The sequence below is a fragment of the Ambystoma mexicanum genome, chromosome 2q (assembly GCF_040938575.1).
Source record: "Ambystoma mexicanum isolate Mex_15411 chromosome 2q, UKY_AmexF1_1, whole genome shotgun sequence".
In the NCBI taxonomy this organism is placed as follows: Eukaryota; Metazoa; Chordata; class Amphibia; order Caudata; family Ambystomatidae; genus Ambystoma; species Ambystoma mexicanum.
The window spans coordinates 1,174,460,137-1,174,485,415 of record NC_090924.1 but is presented as its reverse complement, the minus strand read 5'-3'; the positions used below and the strand labels follow the sequence as shown (position 1 = coordinate 1,174,485,415).

Sequence of the window (25,279 nt, the reverse complement as noted above, 5' to 3'; positions counted from 1 at the left end):
ATTAATCATTCCAACATTAGTCCAAAATGATTTCTTTTTTTTTAATTTTTTATTTGATTTAATTGTATAAAACCATTTTTACAAAACAAACCAAAAATCCCCACATTAACTGTTCTCGGCCCCCCACTCATTCTCTCCTCATCCTGTTCCCAATTCGCCTCCAAATTCAGACCAGACCAAATGCCAATTAAAGAAGAGAGGAGAAAAGAAGAAGAAAGAAGAAAGAGAAGAGAAGAGGAAGGAGAAGAAGAAAAGAAGAGAAATCCTATTCAATTCAAATTCAAGATCGAAATCCCCCTAGGAGGTGTTAAGGTGATAGCATTTTCTTTTGACCGGGTCCAACAATCACGATCTTCATGTGAGTAGGCCGATGTAAAAATGATTTCTACTTTTATACAGAATCTCGCAAACATATAATCATGATAGAAACAAGAAAAACATGTTTTGACAAACATCACCATTTTGCACACAAAAATTAAAGTCACATAAATACACCAGGGAACGCAGCTAAGCCTCGGTTCCCATATTGGTTCCGTAGCTGTGTAACTAACAGAAGGTAACTATGGCTTCTCTATGGGGACCTTTTAAACCTGGGTCTACGTGTGTAATAAAGTGAACCAATACACGTGTAGGGCCTTACAGACACATACGCTGCTGACTTAATGAGCCATACGTTTTGGCGGGTTGCACAAGTAGCTGCTTCTACTTCAGGACCAAACAAATGCGCCCTGGAAAAACATTTATAAACTCATTGTACAATTCTGCTGAGAATGCAGAAATTCAAAAATAATTAGGAACTACAACCACCAATGGGATTAAGGAACTACTGAAAAACAATTAAAAATATAACTAAGTACCCAGTGCCACCACACCAGTGGTGGAACTATATCACCAAAGAGCATGAGAACAAATGCCCTGTGTAACTAAAATTACCATGAGCACAGGCAGAGAGCAGAGCAAGAGCTTACCCAATGATCGTATTGTAAAGGCAACTTAGTTAAATGTTGAGGCTTAGTGGAAAGTTGATGGCACAATACCGCCATACAATTGGGCACAAAGCTGATTGCCTTGGACCAAGGAAAAAATAGATAAGAGCAATCTAATCAGCGGGAAAGAGAAAGGCGTGTGAGGTTGGAGACATGGTTCATGCAAAGAGTGTATGCACTACCTTATCTTAAACGATGTAGGCTTCAGGGAACATTTCGAGACAAATATAATTGCAAATTAATTGCTGCTAACTGCATGAGCAAAAAGATCAAAAAACACAAGAGGGAACAAGTCAGTATGCCCAATCTGGCATCAAGAGCCAATCAAAGCATGACATTTCAGGTACACCAGATACCAAGTATTACCTAGCATATACCAAGCATGTAGCAGCAAGGATTGCCATCACCAGAATGTATGCTCGAAAACCACACTGAGTGGAGAGAAAGCATGCACTCCTTGATTTGAGATGATTGTTGGCTTAAGGAAATGTCTTGTGCTAACTTGCATATATAATCAAAGGCCAGTCAGTACATAAAATCAAAGAGAAAAGCAGAGAAGAAACGGAGCCCGTCAGTATATAAACACTGACACTAAGCACTAAGGAGGATCATGCTTACTCGTGAAGACCGCAAGGCTTCCAGGAGCCGGGATACATGCAGACCAAAATGGTTTCCAGAATGAAGGCCAGACAAGCGAGCAGCAAGACTGCTCTGCTAGTCATATGATGAAGTGTAGATGGTGCGGGAGGCACGCTCAGCCTATCACTGGTCTGCCCAGATGTGAGTCGGCTTGCAGAATGTTGTGTCGCAATCTTGGAATGGCTAGTAGCCCTGCGTGGGCTATGCTAGTTCATGACAGATATACAAAATTGTGAGCCTAGAGACACGAGAAATAGCAAACACTTGGCACAGTTGTACCATAGGGAATAGATGGTCTAAGTAAGAATTAGAAACATTGCACAGTAATACAATGTCCTAAAACGGACCTTAATGTTTCAAGGATTTGCAAACAACAAAGACTTGTCAGGTGCTACTATGTTAAAGCGGATGACGATTGCAAAATATGGGGTGAGCTGCTGGCACATGGAGAAATCCAAAGTGGAACCATGCATAGAGCCTTATGAATATGCCCAGCTATATGACATAGGCTCCCAGAATAAAGCAAAGTTGCTTATGAAAGTGTAGCTTACAGTTGTGTACCTATACAACCGAAGGCAGTGCTTAACTGAGGCCCACTATGTGTGTATGTTGTGACAGCATGTTGCAGGTTGGATACATTTTTATGGTGTCAATAATCCACCAATGTATATAGTCAGCAGAGTGTTGGTACTCAATATAGTGTGGCACTAAGGGGGCTGCACTTTTTTTACACTACACCCTCGATCGATGCATCTCAATCCGTCTGTGGGCTGCCATGAAGTTTGACCCACATAGTGTAGGCCACATGGGCACTACATACAGTACACCACATTGATGGTCTTATAATTGGAGCGGCATTTCAAAATCCCATTGTTTGCTTTCTATTGAGAATGAGTTTTCTTTGTGAACGGACTTGCCTTGCAACTGCCACAAGGGAAGTGGAGATGTACGTTTTTTGCCCTTTTAAATGCTAATATTTGGCTGGCCCATTAGGTAAACACCTCTCCATTAGTGACCAATATTTCCTAACCATTTTCTTGAACTGAACGGATTGGTGTTGTAAGTCAAGACACAGACCAATTTCTCCTGTGTTGTTTTGCAAATTTTAGGCTAAAGAACGGTCTCCCTTGGGGCATGCCCTTTTCATGGAGTGGGACACCCATTTTTTGGTGTAGCCCTGTACCTTGAAACAAGATCCCAGATTATTGGCATCTATATAATAATCCTGAATGGAAGTGCAATTCCGTCTTCATCTCAAGAATTGTCCGAATGGGAGATTTTCTTTTAGGCTTCTAGGATGGAAGCTAGAAAAATGTACAATTATTTTTTGTACAATGTATAATTCAAGCCGTCATCCACAATCTTAATGACTAAACCTAAAAATATGAATGCTCGTTTTGCTATATTCCATAGTGAATTTAATGGTAGAATGGCATTGATTCAGTCAGGCAAAGAATTGCTGCAAATTGTCCTGACTTCCGGTCCAGATAAAAATGATGTTGCCAACATAACATGACCATTTGGTTATCTTTGACCGGTAGGAATTAGTAGCCGAAAGAAGAAATTCTTCTTCAAATGACATAAACAATATGGCGGGGCTTGGTGGTAAGGCTACGCCCATCGCCATGTCTCTAATCAGTAGGTAAAACTCATTTGCATATTTAAAGAAGTTCTTACGCATAGCTATGGCCATAAACTCAATTATGAACTCAGAAGGATCTTGGTGTTGGAGACTACCATGTGTGAGATGTTCCCTCATACGTTTGATGGTTTGGTGCTGCGGGGTGTTTGTGTATAAAGATTTGATGTGAAACTCTGTGCCCTCGAATAGTTTAATCGTCACAAAGGTGTCTTTGATATACGATTGGGTCTGCTGACTAATCGGTTGGAGAAAGAAGTCCACAAATGTGCCTAGTGGCTCCAGAAGGGAGCCACAGCCTGACACTATTGGCTGCCCTGGTGGAGTAACTGGATTTGTATGCCTTTTTGGTAGTGCAGAGGATCAGGGGGTGAATGATTCAAAAACGTAAACTCTTCCTTTGTAATCCACCCCCTATTAACACTGTACTGTGTTGTTTCCTAGACAACCTGTTTGATCTCTGGAGAGAGGTCCCTTCTAAGGGTTTGGTAACTTTCAGTATCGTTTAACCGTCCCATGATCATGACATCATATTGACTGGTATTGAAGACCACAATTCCTCCCCTTTTATCTGCAGCCTTGATAACTAACCTAGAATCTGCTGAAAGGGATCAGAGTACCTCCCTTTCAGTGATAGATAAGTTATGCATAATGTGTTGCTTGGAGGATCTCAAATGGTTGAGATCATTAAGAGATCATTACGAATGCACTTCTCAAATAGGACTATATTCTTCGAGACTTGGTTGTCCAGAGGAATGAATGTCGAAGGTATTCGAAGCCCTGTTTCTTCTTGTCTGGCGGTCTCTGGTCACTAAAGAAAGATTTATGCCCCGATCTTCATAAACAACAGTTTAAGTTCCATCGCAACCAAAAAGTAAATTGGTTGGGTTGGTGGGAACATAGGATATGCCTATAGTTCACAGCCTGATTAATCGAGAATCGGAATGATGGTTGCCTCGCCATCCTGGGAACAATCTTTCTGCGTAGGTGCGTGGTCTATTGTCTGGTATATGATCTCCTGCGTAATCTCTGCCATCTCCTCAATCCCCAAGGTGGGAGGTCTTGCGTGAATTGATCCCATGGTTGGCCTCAGAACTGGTCACTTTCTAAAAAAGATCTTGGACCACGAGTAGATTGATATTGGTAAGGACTATAAACTACAATCCTCCACAGGAGTGTCACTGCTCATGCCCGAGAAAGTAATCCACCTCCTAAGCCCTCCTCGGTTACTGAAGGGTTGGGGAAATTTCTCTGAGTTGTGATTCTCAAGGTAGCTTGCTGCTAAGTAGGTGTATACCTTCTTTGCCTTAAACTCCTGTATATCTGCAGTCAATGTTCTTTTTGGGGAAAGTGTGCCAAATTTGAATTCCTCAAATAGGTTTGTGATGTCTCTCACTTGTCTTGTGCATTAGTTATAGCTGTATTGTTTAGGAATTTCTGCTCCTCCATATCTAGATCCCTCTGGAGGACTGCACTAATCCTTTGGGCAGTAGAAAGGACCATTAAATCCCAACTGCATTTGGTGGTTGTATAGCTAAAGTTAATTTTGTATTCCTCATCATCTAAAAACAGACAAGGCTCATTACGAACCACCAAACCAGCTGGGATAATGCTTGCTTTTAAGTATTCACGGAGGACGTGTCCGTGCAATTCCGTTCTAAACCCCTTCTTTTTTAATTTAAGAAGTTCTTCACTAGAAGATGTGGAATGTATGTTGTGACTGGTTCCCTCTTGGTTGAAAAGGGAGGGGCCCCTAATTATTTCTGAGATCTGCTCCCCACGGTAACTAAGGGTTGCACTCCATGCCATAACGGCACTTAATAAATTATAAAAAGAAAACATATTTGGAAAACAGACTGACCACCCAAATTTAGAAAAAGAAGGAAGAGTCTCTATAGTGTAATCTATAGTCTAATAGAAACAGCTGAGGCTGTTATAACCATTAATACCTCAGGGCTTCCTCCAACTCTAGGTAGGACTGGGGAGAACACAGAATATCAGAAAACAATTGTCAAACGAGGAATAATTTGTGAAACAATATAAATTAATATAACATTTTTTAAAGATTCATTACAGTGTGGTGCTATATCTCAACAATCATTCCGAGATAGCAGCAATGATACCACCTTGATCACCTTGAACTTTCTCCACAAAATTGAGAAGAGCACGAAACAGAAAAAAGCTAAGCAACCTGAACTATAGCTCATTAATCATTCCAGCATTAGTTAAAAATGATTTTTGATTTATACAGCATCTCTCAAACATATCATGATAGAAACAAGACATTTTCTTTTTACAAACATCATAATTTTGGACACAAAAATTAAAGTCAAATAAAACATCAGGTGGCAAAACTAACCACTGGGTCCCACATTGGTTTCCTAGCTCTGTAACTGACAAAGGGTAACTATGGCTTCTCTATGGGGACCTTTTAAAACAGGTTCTACATATGTTATAAGGTGAACCAATACACCTGTAGGGCCTTGTAGACACATATGTTGCTGACTGAATGGGCCATATGTTTCAGCGGGTTGCACAAGTAGATCATCAAATTCGTCACAAACAAAACTGGCCAGTGAACAATCACAGCGTCCTCGTCTGTTGGTCCCAGAGTTATGGTTTTCTCCAACTAGCCCCCTTTGTACAGAGCAGACTGTGATTGAAAATGTGTAGGACTTTTTAGCTGTATCAGCACCATTGCTACAAATGAAATCTCTTGTCTGTTTCGACCGTCCTAAGTATCAGGGGCCTGCGATTCATCATAATCATCTAAACAAGAGATTGAGGGGGTGACCACATTGTGGGCTTTACTCACCACCAGTTTAAGACCTGACACTGATAGCTAAACATCCTTTGCAAATACAACAGAGAGAGACACTCCTGCATAGTTTCTACAGAGACACTCTTACATACTTTCTACAGAGACCCTCCTGCATAGATTGTACAGAGATATTCATTCCTACAAAAGAGCCCGAAGGAGGACACTGCTGCAGGTTTCCCAGCCTAGCTGATAGACAATCTCAGAGAATTTGCAATATTGCCGTTGTTGTTTTTTTTTTAGTTTTTTCTCTATCTGCTCTTCGGTTTCACCTTTAGTGCATTTTGGGACTTGTCCTTATGGTCTTCCACTGTTAATGGGGGGAGGGGTCATAAATTACATTATTTATGGGGTAAAGTACCTGCTACTGCACATTATAAGGATATTGCAAGTCACAGGGGAGTTCCGTGACAAAATAGAGGAACAAGGCAAAAGACAGAGTTCCTTTATAAGGTCACGAAACTCAGAATTGACTTGCAATATCTTTTGTGCATATGGTAGAGGGTATTTTATTACTTAGAATACATGGCCACACACTGTCATTCTCTTTACTATCTAGCCTATTACTTAATATAATGTAAGAGATATTATATTTGCTGATCCATATAATCAATGTAGAATCTGTTTGGATTTTAAAAAGCTAATATGCAGTGTTGAATGTAATGCAGAGAAATAGTTAAACATTTTAATAAAATGCATTTGATTTTTTCCCCATTTTGTACTTTAACATAAGTAATAACATGCAGCTTCTTGCTCACGTGTTAAACTTGAGCAGTGCACAAATTAAACAGTCTACCATAAACAGTTTAATTAGCAAATAATTTCTGTAAAGGTGTCACAGAAAACTATTTAACAAGCAAGGAACTTGAAACGCGTGTTACGGCTTTAATTAACTGCTGCAGTGACGTGTGGAATTCTAACCTTTGCTTGCTCAAGCAGCAGGCATTGTGACATCACAACAGAAGTGCAATAACTGATTTTGGAGCAGTTATGATGTCATTTTCTTATTACAGGTCAGTTGTGAGATCACTCCTGGCTTGTAATAAGAACATTATTCCCAGGCTTTTATATGGATATTGCAGGCTGCCATGTATTATATGCCTATAACATGAACAGTTGTAACCCCCAAGCCAGGTCACATCCGAATGTAGCCACTTATGAAACATTCCTGTTAACAATGATAAGAGATACATTTCAGAAAGGTTCAATCAGGCTATTGACTTTGCCAGAATTCTCGTTTGAAGCAAAACTAGAAATATACAGAACAATACCAAACCTTTTCAGAATGCGTTATGGACTTAATGAGTTCACTTAAATCAAACCCGGGCTTCTCTGCACTGTCATGTTTCCAAGACAAACATGTTGTCCCTGAGTGATCCTCCTGAACTACCGTAGGTAGTTATACGATTTTAGAAGAGTAGGATGCTGGGTGCCTGATCCACTGTTTTATTGCTAATATTAGGAACTGTATATTGCTTGAATATTCTGTTTTGAATGCTGATATATTATCTCTACAAGAAAATAAACAAACAAATACAAAACAATACAGTGAGAGCATTAATAATGTGTTTCTATTTATGAGTATGAAAGACACTATAATGCAAGTGCAAAAACTTGTTGGTTTAGTGATAAAACTGTGTAGGGAAGATATTTACAACATCCAAGGTTTATCATACAAGGACAATAAGCATGAATACATAGATTCACTCAGAAGGTAGGGCCCATGACACTAATGCTGTCCAATAGTGAACCTGTCAGGTGCTCAGGGGTAGCTGTTTCTCTTGCACTAAAGGGCAGAGACCCAACTTTCCCCAGAGCCTTGCTTTGGGTACAGCACTATTCTCTCTGGCAAAACCTGCCACAGCCCCAGGTGGGCAATCAGACCACCTTTGAGGGAGGGGATTAGGCTCTAGCATGTAGGGTATGTCAGTACTTGGGTCACTTCAGGAAGGTGCTAAAAACCCACCTGTTCAAATACCTTGTTCAGAGACATCAAGGTATTTGTTCTGTGGCACCTTGATTACAGGTGTTTTGATCCATCTGCGCCTGGATACAGTTGAGTCTGTCTTGGAGCACGGTATAAATAATAAAAATCAAATCAAATGATGAAAATCAACTAATATCAACTATGCACACAGAGTGAAGTAAAAATAACAAATGGGAAAACGGCTGATAAAGTATATTTACTGCAGTGTCAGGCATCAAGACCCACCTGCACATACAAATATCAGACCAGAGCCCCAACTTCTGCCTATGCTGATCTGTGCCTATGCCCCAACATAGTCTTTGTGCTGTATTTTACAGGACGATTTTGCTGTTTGATTCACATATCTCACCTACATATACCATCCTCGTGCAACAGCTTTAGTGGGTTTCTCCTCATCCTGCTTATTCCAGATTCCTCTTCTAGCATATGCCATTTGCAGTTCTTCCCAGACATACAATTTCCTGTTCACTCTTTATACGGCTCCCACTTTCAGGCCTACAATGTCCTGGTTTCTGTGCAACTCACTCCTGCGATTTCCTGTTGATCCCCACCATATTTCACCTGCCCTCTGCTCTACTACATATTCCAGCTTGCTTTCCACCCCACTTTCCCTACTTTTACCATTTCATCATTTTCGCTCAACAGCTGTATGAATAGTGTTTCAAGGCACCCAGCTCCACCCACTCCAGTGCACTCCATTTCATACTAGCATTGCAAGATATCATAAAGTATTGGTAAGGGAAACATGTTGGACGGTGTTACTTATTTAAGTACTAATACTACTACCAGTGTTTGTCATTGGAAAGAGAAACAAGTGCACTCTTAGTGCCTACTTCTTTTCTAGAAGTTCAGATACTCTCTGTTAAAAGTGTACAATGTCATATCCGCCTCACGTCCGCATGCGTGGTGATGTGAGGTGGAATAAAGGGTCCGCCTTGCCGGAAGGCAGGCAGTTCGGGGAACAAGTGCAAACTGGGGTGACGCATCTTCTGTGGCTCCCGCACCGCGCACCAGTGGGCCTACAATACGGCCCCCCCATTGTTCTCTCCCTCCGCCGGCAGTACCGGCAGGAGGAATCTAACACTGGTGACGGGATCACGGAACGGAGCACGTGCGCAGTAATTGACAGGCAATCAATCACTCTGCACAACCATGAAACGGTCACACTTTTGGGACAAAATGTGAGGATACCACCACCCACACGTGATAATACAAAAATGTATAAGGGAAAGAAAAATAACAATGGTTGCAACTAACAAGACAATCTGAAGTTAATGGAAGAGCACAGGCGCTACTGAATCCACTGTCCTACGCCCAGACTCCAGCAGTCACAGGTGAGGAGGAGCCCTTTGCCACCCACACACACAGGACTGAACACAGCATCATGGCAACATGGCAATTGGATTTTCCACGCCAAGACCCAGCAAACCAGCAAGGAAAGCTGCGTCACTGACACCACCAATGCCGTCCCCTCGACGGCTGCACTGGAGCCTTTCAACTCCTACACCGATCCGTCATCAGTGTGCCCCGCTGGATGCTGTTGATTAAAATGTTTGAGATGGCGATACACTGCAAGGACATTACCCTCAGAAAAATGAGATTGCACCTCCTGCTCAACGTGGGCGATGACGTGCTGCGCATCTTCAACTCGCTGGTCATTGACGACGGTGTGGACATATACCAATTACCCCAAAATCCCGACACAGCACATTTCATGCTGCAGTTAAATCCGGACTATGAAACCTTCAATTTCTGCACCACAGTACAAATGGAGGACAAAACACTGGATGCCTACCACACAAGTCTAGTGAATTCGACAACTTCAAAAAGGAAATAAGGCACCAGATAATCAATCGCATGCACTCAAAGAAACTGCGCAGAATGGTATTGGGCGAAAAAGGCATCACCCAAGCCAAGAATCTCAAATATAGACGCCAAAGGGAGCTGTCGCACGTGAGGGCAGCACAAATGGGCACCACACTACAGAAACTCCACCTGGTGCCGACAGCAGGGGTAATAGCACGAACCTCCAACTGCCAAGCACTGAGGGATGGCTCCAATGAAACATACAACTCACTGCGGTGGCAACCGAGAATCCCGGGGTCCACAGAGTGTGGATGGTGTGGTGGAGCACGTCACAGAAGGAGAAACTGTTCAGTGCAGGGAACCACGCGTGGAGCATGTGGCCGGAAGGACCACTAGGCACGCATCTGCAGATCCTCAGGGCAGCCTCAATGACAACATCTGCAACAGGCCACATCTTTCTCCAAGAAAAAGAAGCATGCGGATATGCATCGTATAGCGGTCGAGGACAACTTGTCTACAGACGAATCCGGAGACGACCATGGAGAAACAGCGATGGATGTGGGGACTGAGAGAATGAGGAGGAGGTGCAAAATCCATTTGATCGCGGCACTCGACCACATAAACGATGAGCCGAGAAAGAAACGGAAAAGACCCAAATGCCTCATGAACATACAGGGTCAAGAGACACTCATGACAATAGACACGGGAGCATCAGTCAATGTGATGCCAACGACAGTGTTCCGGACACTGCGTCCTCAACCAGAACTCAAGTCAACAGAAAAGCTCCTATTCGCCTATGGCAGCAAAATGCCACTCCCAGTAGAGGGACGTTTCAGAACAGAACTAAGCAGAGGCGAGACCACCATCAAATCAAAGATATAAGTGGTTAACGCTGGAATCAAATGCATACTTAGTGGGGATGCAGCTGAAGACCTGGGACTAATCAGTTTCATTTGTGAGGTACAGATTCCACTGACGTCACCAACCTTCTAGCAAAACACCCTGGCATCCTCAAAGGCATCCGATGCCTAAAAGGCAAACTCATAAAATTACACATTGACCCTACGGTACAGCCCGGGCGGTACGTCATAAGAGGCCCCTATTTCACATGAGAGATCTGGTGGCAAAGCAGTTGAACTTGAAAAGACTGGAATCATCGAACAAGTCACAGGACCAACACCCTGGGTATGGCCTATGGTGGTCACGAAAAAACCAAAGCAACCGGGGAAGGTAAAGATTTGCATATACAAGAGCCCACCAAACGCAACGATCAAAAGGGAACAACACATCACCCCCACGTTAGATGACATAAGCATGGACCTCACAGGGTCGAAGAGCTTTTCAAAAATTGGCCTCAACACTGGCTATCACCGATTGAAACCACACTGAGACTCAAGGTGCATTACAACTTTCTCCACCCACCTGGGTCTGCGGCAGTACAAGAGACTAAGCTTCAGCATTTCCTCAGCAGCTGAGGTGTTCCAACAAGCCATCCAGAAGGTGATCCAAGGGATCACAGAAGTGCTGAATGTCAGTGACGACATCCTCATCCATGCCGAGGACAGGCAGGAGCACATGCGTCGCCTAGAAATGGTGAACAGCAGGCTGGAGACTGCAGGCCTAACTATCCACTGGGACAAATGTGGATTCCTGAAAGAAGAAATAATGTTCTTCGGGTATGTCTTCAACAGCAAAGGGGTATCCGCCGACCCAAAAAAGGTGGCAGACATAAAAGAGGTCTCGCCCCCCCCCCCGACAACACCCACCGTCGTACACAGTTTTTTGGGGATGGCAACATATTGCGGCAGATTTATTCCCAACCTGGCAACCATCTCTGAGCTACTCAGGGAGCCCACCAGGTCAAACGTCAAATGGAACTGGAGCTCTGAATGCCAGGAAGCGTTTGAGCGAAACAAGACATCTCTTCAGAAACAACGATGGGCTACTATGATCCAACCTTGACGACAGAACTGTATGTCGATGCGAGCCATCCTGGTCCAACAGTCACGGACAGGGGAAACCAAGCCCATCGCATATGCCTCCCGAGCCCTCACACCCACTGAACAGCGGTATTCGCACATCGAGAAAGAGGCCATATCGGTACTCTGGGACTGTCGACACTTCCATATCTGCCTCTTTGGTTGGAAGTTCAGAGCATACACAGACCACAAGCCACTCATCCCGATCTTCACAGGGTCATCAGCACACCCTCCAGCTAGAATTGGGAAGTAGCTGCTCCACCTTCAGCAGTATCAGTTCAAAACTGGACTACCAGGCGGTCACGGACAACCCGGCAGACTTCCTGTCCAAGCACCCGAGGGCTGCGACCCTGGGGGAAGTGAGCGAGGCAGAGGAGACGGAAGAGCACATATGTCAAATCATACACACCATGAAACCCAGGAAGGTCGGCATCGACAACATCGTGGAGGCCACCTTAAACGACTCGTGCTGCGATATAGTGAAGAACACGATCATATAGGGTGATTGGAAATCCTTCCTTCGCCATGTACACAACCGCACACCAGCGGCTAGAGAGTTCCTCACTGGTATGTTCCCAGTACGACAGGAACAGTCCCTCACCAGCAAAGGGCTGATCCTGAGAGGTCATCCTCAGCAGCCTGCAGGACAGAATTGTGGTGCTTGCACACGAAGGCCACCAGGGAATGGTCAGGACAAAGGCCAGAATACGACACTGTGTGTGGTTCCCTCACATTGAAACCAAGGTGGAGCAGGTCATCACATCATGCTACCACTGCCAAATCACAGGCGACCTCCAAACCCTGAGCCAATTCAGTCTGCAGACCACGGGGTATCAAGGTGGGCCGCCATCAGCATAGACTTGTGCAAGGTGCAAGAAGGGACATACCCGCTGGTGGCTATTGACCACTCACGATACGCGGAAGTGGTGATCATATCCTCGACAGCTGCGTTAGAGACCATAATACCAGTACTCGAGAAGATGTTTGCAACACATGGACTGCTGAGACGCATCAGGAGCGACAATGGACTGGCATTCCAGGGGACAGAGGTGAAGAAATACATGGGCGATCGATACATCAGACATCACTACATCACGCCAGGGTGGCCACAGGCAAATGGGGATGTGGAAAGATTCATGAGGACGATCAACAAAGTATAGTAAATATCCAGGTCCCGAAACAGCCCTGGAAAGTGGATTTGGACAGATTCTCATGGAACTACCGGGTGACGCCCCACAGCTCCACCAACATACCCCCGGCAGAACTCATGTATAGAACCATGGTGAACTCAACCATAACACAACACCCCAGCAGAAGGGTCAATCTTTTTGACAGTGACCACACCCAAAGAAAGAGAGTTGCAGCAAACGACCACATGAGCAACAGGAGACACGCAAGAAGATCAAATCACAAAGTCAGAGATCATTTACTGGTACTGCAAAACCCCACCAAGTCCAAGCTGGAAACACAGTATGACCAAGTCCCCCTGGACAGTGACCCGAACGTAAGAAACGATGTTACAGCGACACGAGGACAGCAGATAATTGCCAAGAATGCATCCTGGTTCAAGAGGGTGACCCAGCAGATGTGGACAGATGGAGAGAGACAATCGCATGAAGACGAGGAGCAGTCAGACCACGCCCCGAGTCACTGAGGCAACGAAGAAGTGACACAGAGCGGAGAGCCAGGGGAGCAGCAAGAATATGAGGAGGTGTATTCAGAAGAGGAGGTAAGTCAGAGGGGGGAACTAACCCAGAGACAGCACCGCAGCAGAGGCCCAGTAGGTATGACCCAAGGGCAGCCCCGAAGGCCCCAGAGAGACTAAGAGACTATGAATGGTGAAACAAAAGACAGAGAGTATGCACCTGTGACGGACTAGATTTGCACAGGAGAGTTGTTAACATTGTTGAATACTGTTACAGAGTTGTGTTTATTTTTTGTTTATTGGAAAAAAGGAGGAATGTTATATCCATCGTGAGCCATAATAAAGGGCTCGCCTTGCCGGAAGGCAGGTAGTTCGGGGCACGAGTGCAGACTGGTGTGACGTGTCTTCTGTGGCTCACGTGCCACGCACAAGTGGGCCTACAGTGCGTCCCCCCGCCCATTGCTCTCTCCCTCCGCTGCCAGCACCGGCAGGAGGAATATAACATACGACATGGAGGTAAACAGAACAATGAAAGCACAAGTGAGGTTTCCCCGGTGGTGTTCTGTTGCATGAGTCTGCAACATGTGACTCTCTGGGTGTTATGGACCACAACGCCCAGGATCCCTCGCCATTAACAATGTGGCTTTGGCTGAAGGGAGTTGTAGTCCAGAACATCTGGAGAGCCAAATGTGCACTTCTGAACAGTCACTTTGAAAGGCAAGAAGGTATTGGGACATGTGTTTTGCAAGGAAAGTAGGTATACGAGCATCCCTTTAATTAAAACAAATCTACATTACATTTTCGCTCTTGGAAATACATTATTTTTTCAAAGTATGCCAAATGGAAGTCTTCCTGGCAGAGTTCATGGACTACTAATAACTAGATTTAGATTACAGATTCCGGTACACTTTGCCCTTGCTTTGATACACAGGTATATTTTCCACTGAAGCTGAACAGAGCATGCGCGGCAATGTTGACAATCCACATCCTGTGCAGCCAGGGCACATCGGGGAAACACCGCATCCCTAGCTCTGCCGTGGGCATCACTGTCAGGTTTCCTAACCACATCCAGATGTCCTCATGTAACCAGAGCTGTGTCTGCACACTGGAAAACGTGCCAAGCAGCAGCCCCGGAGATGTACTCGAGCTGGCATTGTTGTGACCGCACGTGCCCTGTCAGCAGAAAGAGGAGCTCAGATGTGGCTTCAGTGCCTCCACCCCAGGGTCCGTCGGTCCGTGAGGCAGGGGTCACGCGCCCACTGCACTGGGCAGACCGACGGACAGGCAGGAAAAGAGCTCGTACAGCAACAAGAGCACGGTGTATGCTCCACTGTGCACCCCTCCTCCGCCCAGCACCCGGCACCACCCCTCGGTTCTTGCAAGTCCCACCCTGGCCAGGAAAACAGACCTGTGAGGAGGAGGACGGTGCTGATGGCCTCGAAGCTCATCCTGTTCGACCCCCGGCCGGAGGCTGGCTCCATCCTTCGAGCGGCCACGACTCAAAGTAGCTGCATTCCTGACTCTGCCCACAGCTGGGGAGCTGATAGGCAGATGCTGTGAACATCAGCAACCGTGCCCGGTGCACAGCTGCCCCCCTCCTCCTCGCATCTCTCTCCTCCTCCTCCTCCCTCTCTCCCTGTGACTCCTTCCTCTGCACACCCCTCCCATGTATTCACTTCCTACCTCGCCGTGTTGACTCGGGCTCCAATCCGTTAACCCTCTATAATCTTTATTTTCTAATACTGCCTTTATTTCGCCCCTATTTTTTTCACTCTGGTTTCTCCTTTCGTTACCATTGCTCCGAGATTCCACCCACCCCAATCTATTCTCGTCGCGGTCGCAATGCTTAGACTCTCGCTGCCTTCACATTCCCCTCGTCTGTCGCCTGCCGCCTACCAACGCTACTTCATGCCATACTTCTCTCGCCTCTGCCCTTATATCACTCCTTAACACCCCATATGTACTAGGTAGGTATCCTTTATCGTCCCTATTCACATCCCTCCTTGTCTCCTGCAGTTCATCTTTAACCCTTTGACTGCAGTAAATGGTTTTTTTTGTCATAGCACGCGGGGCCACCGTGAAGTGGAGCGATTGAAAGGTCAATCGTACCCTACTACTTTCCACCATGTTTCTTCGCCACCATATAATAGTACTGCTCTATAATCGCTCTTTCTTTCTTCCTACCCACTCCTCATTTCATCACTTTCCCTCGTAGTGCGCACATGTAGCCGTTTTCATGGTGACCCGTCCTTTTTACTTTTGACTATTAGCCAAAGCCCTTGCAGTGGAGTGCAGCTAGAAGGGAGATTAACAGGCCGATTCATGGAATTAATGTGCGCCGAAAATTCCGGCACAGAGGTGCCAAAACGTGCGAATCGCAGTGCAAGTGCGAAAATCGCAGGGAAACCAGCGCACATCGATTCATGGAAGTCTGTGCGCGAGAAAAATATTGGATTTGCGCTGAAAAAGTGTGCGGCGCACGCCGGCGCACAGGTCATCCAACGGCGTGCGCCACAGCCACAGCAAAATCGCACATAGCGCGGCGCACTTAACAAAAGTAGGCGGAACATGGGGCGTAACACTCGGAATGGGGAACAACGCGTGAAAATATGGGCGTCACGGGGGAAGTACACGAGGCAAGTGCGCGGAACGCCCACACGCTCGTCTACAACTCGTATTCATGGAATCGAATAGGGCAAACCAGCGCACGGGCAAAGACGCGCACAGGGCCAAACAAATCCGCCACAAGAAAGCAGGCGGTAGCGTCCCTGCACCTGAAATAAATGTACGCCAAAATGTGCGCTAACAAAAAGCACCTATATACAGCTATGATGAATGATCCATACTGTGGCCCTCTAGGACAAATGAGGTGCAAAGGGGTATGCGACAAACACGGACACCCGCTGTGTGAAAAATAGCGTGTGCGTGTATTTCAGGGTGCGCAGGAAGTTCCACATGCGATTGGCCTGGGTACGTGTATTCCAGGGTGCGCGGGAAGTTTCACACGCAAATTTGCAGGGTATGCGTATTTCGGGGTGCGCGTGAAGTTCCACACGCAATTTCAGCAGGGTACGTGTATTTCGGGTGCGCGGGAAGTTCCACACGCGAATCCAGCAGCCTACGTGTATTTCGGGGGTGCCGGGGAGTACTACACGTGAATTGGCCGTGTGGGTCCTCCCAGGTGTTCCCTCTAAACCGCCACGGCCCCTGCAGGCATCCCACACCACAGGGGACTACCCTGCACCCCTGCACATGTCCCGCAGGCAGCCCATCCACCATGGCCATGCCCCCCAGACAACTCATATGTCACCTTGCACTACTACCCACCAACACATGTCTCCCAGCACCCCCACCCCCCAGCATCCAGGGGCACCCTCCACCAGGCCCCCACTCATGTCCAACTCATGTCTCCCTGCACCCCCAACCCCCAGCAGTCAGGGGCACCCTCCACCAGGCCCCCACTCATGTCCAACTCATGTCCCCCTGCACCCCCACCCCCCAGCACTGTGGGGCACCTGCCAGCAGGCCCCCACTCATGTCCAACTCATGTCCCCATGCACCCCCACCCCCCAGCAGTCAGGGGCACCCTCCACCAGGCCCCCACTCATGTCTCCCAGCACCCCCACCACCCAGCATTAAGGGGCACCCTCCACCAGGCCCCCACTCATGTCCAACTCATGTCTCCCTATACCCCCACCCCCCAGTAGTCAGGGGCACCCTCCACCAGGCCCCCACTCATGTCTCCCTGCACCCCCATCCCCCAGCATCCAGGGGCACCCTCCACCTGGCCCCCACTCATGTCTCCCAGCACCCCCACCCCCCAGCGGTGCAGGGCACCTGCCAGCAGGCCCCCACTCATGTCCAACTCATGTCCCCCTGCACCCCCACCCCCAGCAGTCAGGGGCACCCTACACCAGGCCCCCACTCATGTCTTCCAGCACCCCTACACCCCAGCACTGTGGGGCACCTGCCAGCAGGCCCCCACTCATGTCCAACTCATGTCTCCCAGCACCCCCACCCCCCGGCAGTCAGGGGCACCCTCCACCAGGCCCCCACTCATGTCTCCCAGCACCCCCACCCCCCAGCAGTCAGGGGCACCCTCCATCAGGCCCCCACTCATGTCCCCCTGCACCTCCACCCCCCAGCATCCAGGGGCACCCTCCACCAGGCCCCCACTCATGTCTCCCAGCACCCCCATCCCCCAGCATCCAGGGGCACCCTCCACCAGGCCCCCACTCATGTCTCCCAGCACCCCCACCCCCAGCAGTGCAGGGCACCCTCCACCAGGCCCCCACTCATGTCTCCCAGCACCCCCACCCCCAGCAGTGCATGGCACCTGCCAGCAGGCCCCCACTCATGTCCAGCTCATGTTCACCGGCACCCCCACCCCCCAGCACTATGGAGCACCCTCCACCAGGCCCCCACCCATGTCCCACAGCACCCCCACCCCCCAGCATCCAGGGGCACCCTCCAGCAGGCCCCCACTCATGTCCAGCTCATGTCTCCCTGCACCCCCAGCAGTCAGGTGCACCCTCCACCAGGCCCCCACTCATGTCTCCCTGCACCCCCACCCCCCAGCATCCAGAGGCACCCTCCACCAGGCCCCCACTCATGTCTCCCAGCACCCCCAACCCCCAGCAGTGCAGGGCACCTGCCAGCAGGCCCCCACCCATGTCCAACTCATGTCCCCCTGCACCCCCACCCCCAGCAGTCAGGGGCACCCTCCACCAGGCCCACACTCATGTCTCCCAGCACCCCCACCCCCCAGCATCCAGGGGCACCCGCCACCAGGCCCCCACTCAAGTCCAACTCACGTCTCCCTGCACCCCCACCCCTAGCAGTCAGGGCACCCTCCACCAGGCCCCCACTCATGTCTCCCAGCACCCCCAACCCCCAGCATCCAGGTGCAACCTCCACCAGGCCCCCACTCATGTCCAACTCATGTCTCCAAGCACCCCCACCCCCCAGCAATGTGGGGCACCTGCCAGCAGGCCCCCACTCATGTCCAACTCATGTCTCCCTGCACCCCCACCCCCAGCAGTTAGGGGCACCCTCCACCAGGCCCCCACTCATGTCTCCCAGCACCCCCACCCCCCAGCACTGTGGGGCACCTGCCAGCAGGCCCCCACTCATGTCCAACTCATTTCTCCCTGTACCCCCACCCCCAGCAGTCAGGGGCACCTTCCACCAGGCCCCCACTCATGTCCCCCTGCACCCGCACCCCCCAGCATCCACGGGCACCTGCCAGCAGGCCCCCACTCATGTCCAACTCATGTCTCCCAGCACCCCCACCCCCCAGCACTGTGGGGCACCCTCCACCAGGCCCCCACTCATGTCTCCCAGCACCCCCACCCCCCAGCATCCAGGGGCACCCTCCACCAGGCCCCCACTCATGTTCAACTCATGTCTCCCTCCACCCCCCCCCAGCAGTCAGGGGCACACTCACCAGGCCCCCACTCATGTCTCCCTGCACCCCCACCCCCCAGCATCCAGGGGCACCCTCCACCAGACCCCCACTCATGTCCAACTCATGTCCCGCTGCACCCCTAACCCCCAGCACTGTGGGGCACCTGCCAGCAGGCCCCCACTCATGTCCAACTCATGTCTCCCTGCACCCCCACCCCCCAGCAGTCAGGGGCACCCTCCACCAGGCCCCCACTCATGTCTCCCAGCACCCCCACCCCCCAGCACTGTGGGGCACCTGCCCTGCCAGCAGGTCCCCACTCATGTCCAACTCATGTCCCCCTGCACCCCCACCCCCCAGCACTGTGGGGCACCTGCCAGCAGGCCTCCACTCATGTCTCCCAGCACCCCCAGCCCCAGCAGTCAGGAGCACCATCCACCAGGCCCCCACTCATGTCTCCCAGCACCCCCAGCATCCAGGGGCGCCCACCACCAGGCCTCCACTCATGTCCAACTCATGTCTCCCTGCACCCCCACCCCCCAGCATCCAGGGGCACCCTCCACCAGGCCCCCACTCATGTCTCCCAGCACCCCCACCCCCCAGCAGTCAGGGGCACCCTCCACCAGGCCCCCACTCATGTCCACCTGCACCCCCACCCCCCAGCATCCAGGGGCACCCTCCACCAGGCCCCCACTCATGTCTCCCAGCACCCCCACCCGCCAGCATCCAGGGGCACCCTCCACCAGGCCCCCACTCATGTCCAACTCCTGTATCCCTGCACCCCCACCCCCCAGCAGTCAGGGGCACCCTCCACCAGGCCCCCACTCATGTATCCCTGCACACCCACCCCCAGCATCCAGGGGCACCCTCCACCAGGTCCCCACTCATGTCTCCCAGCACCCCCACCCCCCAGCAGTGCAGGGCACCTGCTAGCAGGCCTCCACTCATGTCCAACTCATGTCCCCCTGCAGCCCCACCCCCCAGCACTGTGGGGCACCCTCCACCAGGCCCCCACTCATGTCTCCCAGCACCCCCACCCCCCAGCAGTCAGGGGCACCCTCCACCAGGCCCCCACTCATGTCCACCTGCACCCCCACCCCCCAGCATCCAGGGGCACCCTCCACCAGGCCCCCACTCATGTCTCCCAGCACCCCCACCCCCCAGCATCCAGGGGCACCCTCCACCAGGCCCCCACTCATGTCCAACTCCTGTCTCACTGCACCCCCACCCCCCAGCAGTCAGGGGCACCCTCCACCAGGCCCCCACTCATGTAGCCCTGCACACCCACCCCCAGCATCCAGGGGCACCCTCCACCAGGTCCCCACTCATGTCTCCCAGCACCCCCACCCCCCAGCAGTGCAGGGCACCTGCCAGCAGGCCCCCACTCATGTCCAACTCATGTCCCCCTGCACCCCCACCCCCCAGCAGTCAGGGGCACCCTCCACCAGGCCCCCACTCATGTCTCCCAGCACCCCCACCCCCCAGAAGTCAGGGGTACCCTCCACCAGGCCCCCGCTCATGTCTCCCAGCACCCCCACCCCCCAGCAGTGCAGGGCACCTGCCAGCAGGCCCCCACTCATGTCCAACTCATGTCTCCCTGCACCCCCAGCACTGTGGGGCACCTGCCAGCAGGCCCCCACTCATGTCCAACTCATATCTCCCTGCACCCCCACCCCCCAGCAGTCAAGGGCACCCTCCACCAGGCACCCACACATGTCTCCCAGCACCCCCACCCCCCAGCACTGTGGGGCACGTGCCAGCAGGCCCCCACTCATGTTCAACTCATGTCCCCCTGCACCCCCACCCCCAGCACTGTGGGGCACCTGCCACCAGGCCCCCACTCATGTCCCCCTGCACCACCACCCCCAGCATCCAGGGGCACCCGCCACCAGGCCCCCACTGATGTCTCCCAGCACCCCTACCCCCCAGCATTCAGGGGCACCCTCCACCAGGCCCCCACTCATGTCCATCTCATGTCTCCCAGCACCCCCACCTCCCAGCAGTGCAGGGCACCTGCCAGCAGGCCCCCACTCATGTCCAACTCATGTCCCCCTGCACCCCCACCCCCCAGCACTGTGGGGCACCTGCCAGCAGGCCCCCACTCATGTCCAACTCATGTCTCCCTGCACCCCTACCACCCAGCAGTCAGGGGCACCCTCCACCAGGCCCCCACTCATGTCCAACTCCTGTATCCCTGCACCCCCACCCCCCAGCAGTCAGGGGCACCCTCCACCAGGCCCCCACTCATGTATCCCTGCACACCCACCCCCAGCATCCAGGGGCACCCTCCACCAGGTCCCCACTCATGTCTCCCAGCACCCCCACCCCCCAGCAGTGCAGGGCACCTGCTAGCAGGCCTCCACTCATGTCCAACTCATGTCCCCCTGCAGCCCCACCCCCCAGCACTGTGGGGCACCCTCCACCAGGCCCCCACTCATGTTTCCCAGCACCCCCACCCCCCAGCAGTCAGGGGCACCCTCCACCAGGCCCCCACTCATGTCCACCTGCACCCCCACCCCCCAGCATCCAGGGGCACCCTCCACCAGGCCCCCACTCATGTCTCCCAGCACCCCCACCCCCCAGCATCCAGGGGCACCCTCCACCAGGCCCCCACTCATGTCCAACTCCTGTCTCACTGCACCCCCACCCCCCAGCAGTCAGGGGCACCCTCCACCAGGCCCCCACTCATGTAGCCCTGCACACCCACCCCCAGCATCCAGGGGCACCCTCCACCAGGTCCCCACTCATGTCTCCCAGCACCCCCACCCCCCAGCAGTGCAGGGCACCTGCCAGCAGGCCCCCACTCATGTCCAACTCATGTCCCCCTGCACCCCCACCCCCCAGCAGTCAGGGGCACCCTCCACCAGGCCCCCACTCATGTCTCCCAGCACCCCCACCCCCCAGAAGTCAGGGGTACCCTCCACCAGGCCCCCGCTCATGTCTCCCAGCACCCCCACCCCCCAGCAGTGCAGGGCACCTGCCAGCAGGCCCCCACTCATGTCCAACTCATGTCTCCCTGCACCCCCAGCACTGTGGGGCACCTGCCAGCAGGCCCCCACTCATGTCCAACTCATATCTCCCTGCACCCCACCCCCCAGCAGTCAGGGGCACCCTCCACCAGGCACCCACACATGTCTCCCAGCACCCCCACCCCCCAGCACTGTGGGGCACGTGCCAGCAGGCCCCCACTCATGTTCAACTCATGTCCCCCTGCACCCCCACCCCCAGCACTGTGGGGCACCTGCCACCAGGCCCCCACTCATGTCCCCCTGCACCACCACCCCCAGCATCCAGGGGCACCCGCCACCAGGCCCCCACTGATGTCTCCCAGCACCCCTACCCCCCAGCATTCAGGGGCACCCTCCACCAGGCCCCCACTCATGTCCATCTCATGTCTCCCAGCACCCCCACCTCCCAGCAGTGCAGGGCACCTGCCAGCAGGCCCCCACTCATGTCCAACTCATGTCCCCCTGCACCCCCACCCCCCAGCACTGTGGGGCACCTGCCAGCAGGCCCCCACTCATGTCCAACTCATGTCTCCCTGCACCCCTACCACCCAGCAGTCAGGGGCACCCTCCATCAGGCCCCCACTCATGTCTCCCAGCACCCCCACCCCCCAGCACTGTGGGGTACCTGCCAGCAGGCCCCCACTCATGTCCAACTCATGTCCCCCTGCACCCCCACCCCCCAGCACTGAGGGGCACCTGCCAGCAGGCCCCCACTCATGTCTCCCAGCACCCCCACCCCCCAGCAGTCAGGGGCACCCTCCACCAGGCCCCCACTCATGTCCCCCTGCACCACCACCCCCCAGCATCCAGGGGCACCCTCCACCAGGCCCCCACTCATGTCCAACTCATGTCTCCCAGCACCTCCATGCCCCAGCAGTGCAGGGCACCCTCCACCAGGCCCCCACTCATGTCTCCCAGCACCCCCACCCCCCAGCAGTGCAGGGCACCTGCCAGCAGGCCCCCACTCATGTCCAACTCATGTTCCCCGGCACCCCCACCCCCCAGCACTATGGGGCACCCTCCACCAGGCCCCCACTCATGTCTCACAGCACCCCCACCCCCCAGCATCCAGGGGCACCCTCCACCAGGCCCCCACTCATGTCCAACTCATGTCTCCCTGCACCCCCACCCCCCAGCAGTCAGGGGCACCCTCCACCAGGCCCCCACTCATGTCTCCCTGCACCCCCACCCCCAGCATCCAGGGGCACCCTCCACCAGGCCCCCACTCATGTCTCCCAGCACCCCCACCCCCCAGCAGTGCAGGGCACCTGCCAGCAGGCCCCCACTCATGTCCAACTCATGTCCCCCTGCACCCCCACCCCCCAGCAGTCAGGGGCACCCTCCACCAGGCCCCCACTCATGTCTCCCAGCACCCCCACCCCCCAGCATCCAGGGGCACCCACCACCAGGCCCCCACTCAAGTCCAACTCATGTCTCCTTGCACCCCCACCCCCCAGCAGTCAGGGGCACCCTCCACCAGGCCCCCACTCATGTCTCCCAGCACCCCCACCCCGCAGCATCCAGGTGCAACCTCCACCAGGCTCCCACTCATGTCCAACTCATGTCTCCCTGCACCCCACCCCCCAGCAGTCAGGGGCACCCTCCACCAGGCCCCACTCATGTCTCCCTGCACCCCCACCCCCCAGCATCCAGGGGCACCCTCCACCAGGCCCCCACTCATGTCCCCCTGCACCCACACCCCCCAGCATCCAGGGGCACCTGCCAGCAGGCCCCCACTCATGTCCAACTCATGTCCCCCTGCACCCCCACCCCCCAGCACTGTGGGGCACCTGCCAGCAGGCCCCCACTCATGTCCAACTCATGTCGCCCTGCACCCCCACCCCCCAGCAGTCATGGGCACCCTCCACCAGGCCCTCACTCATGTCTCCCAGCACCCCCACCCCCCAGCACTGTGGGGCACCTGCCAGCAGGCCCCCACTTATGTCCAACTCATGTCCCCCTGCACCCCCACCCCCCAGCACTGTGGGGCACCTGCCAGCAGGCCCCCACTCATGTCCAACTCATGTCTCCCTGCACCCCTACCACCCAGCAGTCAGGGGCACCCTCCATCAGGCCCCCACTCATGTCTCCCAGCACCCCCACCCCCCAGCACTGTGGGGTACCTGCCAGCAGGCCCCCACTCATGTCCAACTCATGTCCCCCTGCACCCCCACCCCCCAGCACTGTGGGGCACCTGCCAGCAGGCCCCCACTCATGTCTCCCAGCACCCCCACCCCCCAGCAGTCAGGGGCACCCTCCACCAGGCCCCCACTCATGTCCCCCTGCACCACCACCCCCCAGCATCCAGGGGCACCCTCCACCAGGCCCCCACTCATGTCCAACTCATGTCTCCCAGCACCTCCATGCCCCAGCAGTGCAGGGCACCCTCCACCAGGCCCCCACTCATGTCTCCCAGCACCCCCACCCCCCAGCAGTGCAGGGCACCTGCCAGCAGGCCCCCACTCATGTCCAACTCATGTTCCCTGGCACCCCCACCCCCCAGCACTATGGGGCACCCTCCACCAGGCCCCCACTCATGTCTCACAGCACCCCCACCCCCCAGCATCCAGGGGCACCCTCCACCAGGCCCCCACTCATGTCCAACTCATGTCTCCCTGCACCCCCACCCCCCAGCAGTCAGGGGCACCCTCCACCAGGCCCCACTCATGTCTCCCTGCACCCCCACCCCCAGCATCCAGGGGCACCCTCCACCAGGCCCCCACTCATGTCTCCCAGCACCCCCACCCCCCAGCAGTGCAGGGCACCTGCCAGCAGGCCCCCACTCATGTCCAACTCATGTCCCCCTGCACCCCCACCCCCCAGCAGTCAGGGGCACCCTCCACCAGGCCCCCACTCATGTCTCCCAGCACCCCCACCCCCCAGCATCCAGGGGCACCCACCACCAGGCCCCCACTCAAGTCCAACTCATGTCTCCTTGCACCCCCACCCCCCAGCAGTCAGGGGCACCCTCCACCAGGCCCCCACTCATGTCTCCCAGCACCCCCACCCCGCAGCATCCAGGTGCAACCTCCACCAGGCTCCCACTCATGTCCAACTCATGTCTCCCTGCACCCCACCCCCCAGCAGTCAGGGGCACCCTCCACCAGGCCCCACTCATGTCTCCCTGCACCCCCACCCCCCAGCATCCAGGGGCACCCTCCACCAGGCCCCCACTCATGTCCCCCTGCACCCACACCCCCCAGCATCCAGGGGCACCTGCCAGCAGGCCCCCACTCATGTCCAACTCATGTCCCCCTGCACCCCCACCCCCCAGCACTGTGGGGCACCTGCCAGCAGGCCCCCACTCATGTCCAACTCATGTCGCCCTGCACCCCCACCCCCCAGCAGTCAGGGGCACCCTCCACCAG

At 53.4% G+C, this 25,279-nt stretch overlaps 1 protein-coding gene across 6 annotated transcripts in view; it reads right to left on the bottom strand.

Annotated features, from left to right (window-relative positions):
• The window catches only part of SGCE (sarcoglycan epsilon), a 449,332-nt gene extending 434,188 nt beyond the window's left edge, over window positions 1-15,144 (bottom strand). For 4 of the 6 annotated variants that reach the window (XM_069648564.1, XM_069648570.1, XM_069648565.1 and 1 more), the window contains exon 1: window positions 14,908-15,132. In XM_069648564.1, the coding sequence (XP_069504665.1) occupies window positions 14,908-14,980 (73 nt within the window). In that variant the 5' untranslated portion in view covers window positions 14,981-15,132. Of the gene's footprint in view, window positions 1-14,907 lie in introns of all 6 variants that reach the window. The other 2 variants (XM_069648569.1, XM_069648566.1) reach the window with 2 other exon arrangements.
• Between the last annotated feature and the right edge of the window lie 10,135 nt (window positions 15,145-25,279).